This window comes from Alosa sapidissima, chromosome 3 (genome assembly GCF_018492685.1).
Source record: "Alosa sapidissima isolate fAloSap1 chromosome 3, fAloSap1.pri, whole genome shotgun sequence".
NCBI lineage: Eukaryota > Metazoa > Chordata > Actinopteri > Clupeiformes > Clupeidae > Alosa > Alosa sapidissima.
The window spans coordinates 35,062,774-35,068,179 of record NC_055959.1 but is presented as its reverse complement, the minus strand read 5'-3'; the positions used below and the strand labels follow the sequence as shown (position 1 = coordinate 35,068,179).

At 45.4% G+C, this 5,406-nt stretch overlaps 1 protein-coding gene across 1 annotated transcript in view; it reads left to right on the top strand.

The window, feature by feature from the left end:
* Positions 1-1,460: 1,460 nt before the first annotated feature.
* grid1b (glutamate receptor, ionotropic, delta 1b) overlaps positions 1,461-5,406 on the top strand; it is a 402,913-nt gene continuing 398,967 nt past the window's right edge. The window contains exons 1-2 of the mRNA XM_042086585.1: positions 1,461-1,840; positions 5,295-5,406. The exon at positions 5,295-5,406 is cut by the window's right edge and continues 44 nt beyond it. Of these exons, the coding sequence (XP_041942519.1) occupies positions 1,762-1,840; positions 5,295-5,406 (191 nt within the window). The 5' untranslated portion in view covers positions 1,461-1,761. The remainder of the gene's footprint in view (positions 1,841-5,294) is intronic.

Sequence of the window (5,406 nt, the reverse complement as noted above, 5' to 3'; positions counted from 1 at the left end):
GACGTCGTGTTTGGAATGACTGCGTAATGGGCAAGACGAGTGAGAATGATAATGGGAGAATGATATCTGATGCCAACAGTCGCTCGTCTGCGCGCAACATCGCGCAAGGTCCGCGCTCTGTAGACAGCTGTAATAATAGACGCCTTGCGCTACAGCATCACGACGCGTTCGTTCAGGCGAGAAGACGGGAACTGTCCACAGACCCGCGGTGCTGAAACTCCTCCTGTGCGCTTAATACACTCAAACAAACAATTAAGGGACATTTCTGTCTTATATTCAGTCGCAAGAAATATCCTTTAATTGTAAGATTAAGAATATTATAATTTTTGTCTCCAAGTTTGGTCTCCTCGATGTTTGTGACAAAAAAGTGTCGATGAAGGTCTTCTGATAGCTGGGGTCCTTTTTCTCTTTGTATAATAGTGTAGCAGTCGACTCTGACAGTGAAATATTCTGATTCACTATAATGTTTTTTAGCACTGACAGTCAGCCACGTTATGTTTCTTGCCTATGTACAATACATTATCACTGCAGTGAAATGATCCGAGACCAACAAGAAACTGTACAGGTAGTTTACAATATGGAAACTTAATAAACAATGCAATGTGCACGAAGTGTTGACTCTGTCCTTTTCCATATAATCAACAGAGACATCAATAACCATAAATAATTTTGAGGGTAATCATCCCGCTTAAAATTTAAGACAACATAAGCGCGGATCTATGCTCTCTCAGGTAGCCTTAAATCGCCGTGGTCACAATCTCGAACTCTCCCGTTGTCCCCCTTGTAAGCTTAACGACCAACACTGACACGGAGAGAATGAGAGAAAGAGCATAGAGGGTCCGGAGTGTCCACGCGAATTCGGTCGTATTGGCGTCCAAATGTTAGAACGCCCACGGTTAGTCTTCTTTAGTGGATCACATTTCGTAGTGCACTGGCGGCAGATTTTACGCGTTGGAAGGGGAGGCACGCCTGGTACATCTGCGTCGCTACCACAAACTTTGGGATCCGGCGCAGAAGGAAAAAAACTCAGATGACAGTCAGTCCTTCTAAACAACAATCAGGAAATGTGCGAAGTCGCAGGTCATCAACAAAGTTACTGTCACTCGCATAGATGGTTTCTTTGTCGCGCGCCATTTCTTGTGCCAGAATCGGTGCTCCCTCGTGTGATTCCTCTCCCTGCAGGTTCAGAGCTCTTCACTCGCGTGTCTCTGCACCGGCAGCCAACCTCGCGAATGCATCTCTCCCCCCGTAGATCATCGCTCCCGACTTCGACTCGCCTGAGTTCCATCTCTCCCTGCCGTCTCCGGACAGCTTAGCGATCCAGATAGAGAGGCTCTGCAGTCACGTGGCTCGGAGAGGGAGAAAAAAAATTGAGAGAGAGCGAGCGCGCGGGGGTGTCCGTCCTCCGCAGTTTGCCGTTTGTTGTCTCAGACTCGGCAAGCGCTGGAGAGAGCGAGACCTAGTACGGGAGTGCCCACTGGATTCCGTGCTTTCAACTAATCAGACGTTTCTCTACCTGTCCTATCTCCCAACCGCTGGCTGCATCCCCGTTCGCCTCCTCACGAGTGTTTCCCCCGTGGAAAGCCGTTGCCATTTTACCTATGCGCCAGACTTTTCTTTTTGGTATTTTAAATCACTCATAATCCGAGCTGCAGTGATATTCTTTTCCTCCTTGTCTTTTATAATCCTCTTGCTGCCCCTTGTTTGGAATTGCCTGACACCAGAAGGACCGTGGATGAGCTGCTTTTGCACAAACCGGAGATGGAATTGCTGATAATATGCCTTTCCTTTGGGATATTGCAATGCTATTCTGCAAGCGCGGACTCAATCATTCACATCGGTAAGGAGCAGACAGACAAGCCGAACGGCTACACGAGCCTCCGCTATGCCTCAAACTACTCAATTCCGTTTTATTAACATAGAAATGCTGGTATCCTTAGTGTGATGCTTATTTCACACTGTTGATGGCAGTTAAAACAACATTTCTGTTAAAAGAAAATAAACACATAGTCACAATTCGCTAGTGCAGCAATATCCACTGCATTAATTTAAAGGCTACCTAATCTTTTTGCTGCCGTCATTTTCAGGTTTAAAATTTTGGCTGTGATGTCCATGCGATGTTTTCAGGTGAACATTGATCCATGACGCGAAACGACTGCATGAATAGGGTCTAAAAGTATCGTGAGACAGGCTTACAGCCACCCTTGCCATGGTAAATGCAGCCAAAGTCAGGAAAAATACGTTAAAGGGTTTGAGATGTGAGGCGACCGGGACTAATAAAAACGTGAGCCAGTCTGTTCACAGAGACAAACTAATCTAGTATGGGCTCGAGCCATGGCTCTCTCCCTCTCCTCCCCCTCCCTATCTATAAGCTTGCTTGAACTTTGTATGGAACGTGAGCGACATGTTAATACACCCTGACCGAGTAAATAAATGATGGAGACACAAGCATTCATTCTCGTAAATTGGGGATCAGGGTGAACGCCGCTTTACCGTGGATGCATAGTGCAGTTTGATTTGCGCTCTTAAGTATGGATTTCATTTTAGATTTTACCAGGTGCCAGATTACTGGTCAAGAGCAAGACATTACTGTGCATTGGCTTTGAGAGACTGCACATTTTGTGAGAGTGAGGCGAGACATGCACTCTCTCTCTCTCTCTCCACCTACAGATTAAAACGAAGGAGCGCCTTAAGAAGGCCATTTGAATCGGCAGCCTCACAGTTCTGTTCCGTAACTTGTCCAGTCATTTTGATATTCCACTGATGTCCGCTGGTCCTTTTCCCGTATCGCTGGGGCAGGCAGAAACCCACCAAGCATAACCACCGTTGCGATTCCACACAAAATTTAATTCAGTGACGCCAGGGAAAATCATAATCACCTCAATAAAGCAACGATGTGTTTATCAGTGCCGTGTAAACTGCTGTAACATGGTTTGTGGGCTGAGGGAGAGCATTTGAGACTTGTTGGTATCGTATTTGGCGTTGCTTTCTCAACATTGCAGCCTTGTAGTGCTCTAATGCAACCACTTGGCAGTGATTTAATTAGCTAACCAAAATGATAATCCTCTGATTTCCTAGCATTAGGGAGTATTTGAAAGCTATATTAGAAGTAATCGGACGCGTTCGCAATACGAATGCTCATGCTTTATTCAACTCGATTCAGCGCCTTTGCATACAAATGCACGGCACCACTCATCATGCCATATGTAGGTCTGTTTGAGATGAGTTGTTGAATATGAGATGGTATCTTTCCCGTTGGCATGGACGGGTTGTTCCCATCGGCGTTGCCGGAGAGAATGGATTCATTTCAAGGCTTTATCCTCAAGGGGGTAAAATGTTCCTTCATTTTCGAGAGATGTGTATGCGTGCGCCCCCACCGTGCGCGTGTGACATAAAGAGGACCTTGGTTTTTTTACTGTCTTCCTGAGTTTGTATTTCAAGCAAAACAGGTGTCTAGAGTGAGATTATCTGTGGCATGTCTGTGTATTTGAGGCGCTTTAACCGTGTCGGTGTTGTTTGGTCTGATATGCGTCTGATTTGGGATTAGCTACTCCAGAGTTCGATGTATTTAATGCACACCATCCCAGTTGTCTGTGGGCATAAAAACCACATAGTCGGACTTCATATATAGTCAAGACTATGTCAGAGCACATCTCTTAGTTTTGCAGTCCTAAATCAAAGGTGTTGGAGCAGGGACTCAAGACCGTTCGAGGCACTCTTGGGGAGAGCTCATATTGATTGGAAAGGCGTGACGTAAACTGCAACTACTTCTGCATTGAATAAGAGTCTCCCCCTGAATTAGATGCATTTGGCACCAGAGGCCTGCGCAGTCACACACACACACACACACACATTCTCTATGAGAGAGAGCGAGCGAGAGAGAGATATATATTAATTGTCGCAACTATATGACAGTCAATTAATAAAATACAATACACAAGGTAAAGTTGTAGCAATGCACAACATACATGCGAAATGAAATAAAAACGAAAAAGTGCAAAAGACCTGAACGACTGCAAAAGACAAGGGATCCAGCCGTTTCCACGATGTGTGCTAACTGCAATCTATCATCTGTAACCGCACACAAAACTGTATTGTGACTGCATATTTGCTGAAATGATTCGATATCTTAATTGCTTTTTAAAAAGGAAAACACAGAGGCACACTATCATTATCTATCTAGGATATCTAGGCCATATATATATATATATATATATAGAGAGAGAGAGAGATAGATAGATGGAGAGACAGAGAGAGAGAAAGAAAAGAGAGAGAGAGATAGATAGAGAGAGACACTGAATGGTCCTAGGGTACCTTATCTAAACAAGCTGTGGATCAGGTGGGTCTAGCATGAAATAACAAAGCACCTTCAGTTCGCTCCAGCGCCCAGCAACACATCCACTTTGTCACTTCCGCTCTTGTCATCAACCCAGCCAAAATTCCATCCAAAGCGGTTTCTCCTACACAAGAAAAATAGGCCCCGGTGTCGGTCCCGCGCCGGGGCTCTGACAAGAAAATGATTCACCGGCGGACGCGCTGATTTAGAGGGGGCGCGAGCCATCCAGAGGCGGTAATTGAAAACCAAGTTCAAACGGCGGGAAACCAATCTGGCTCTCTCTGGCAAAGCCAATGAGCAGATGCGCCATTCTCATTCCGACTAAATAGGAAGAACATACCAGTTATACATCAAGTCAATTCTACCTGTCTCCGCGCCCGGTCTCCCGACCACCTGTGTGCCTCTGGCACGAGAGAGAATATCATGCCGCTTGGTCACCAGCAGAAGTAAGATTGTTTGGGTACAGTCTACGTGTATGGTATTTCAATTGAAAAGGTTATGTTTGACCTGTTCCATATTAACACAATACACGTGGGTTGTGCTTCAGTTCCTCTTTGACAAGGATAAGAATGGTGAATGATGCGTAGATACTTTGAGTTCAATTGTCTTTGAGGTGAAATTAAGTGGTTAGCTCTGTGGGAACCAATGTAGATGCTACACGTGCCGCGGAATCACGCTTGTCCCCTGCTTCTCGGGCACCACCAACCCCCACCCCATCGGAATGCTGCGAATACCGGGAACGTCTCCAAGATCACGGAGAGTATTACGCAAGAAGGTTAAATGTCCTCTAAACGCCTTAAACGGACAATAAAAGTAACCACTCTATCAATAAATCACATCAAATGCTTTTTCAGGACAGTCTAGCCAAATTGCTTTTGTTTAGAGGGCACAGTTGCCCCAAGGTGATGTGAAAATAAACGACCATAAAAGTTAAGCGACTCAATATGTCTATCAACAGGTGCCATTTTCGAGGAGAACGCCGAAAGGGATGTCGAAGTGTTTCAGCTGGCCGTGTCTGACCTCAGTCTCAACGATGACATTTTACAGAGCGAGAAAATCACACACTCCAT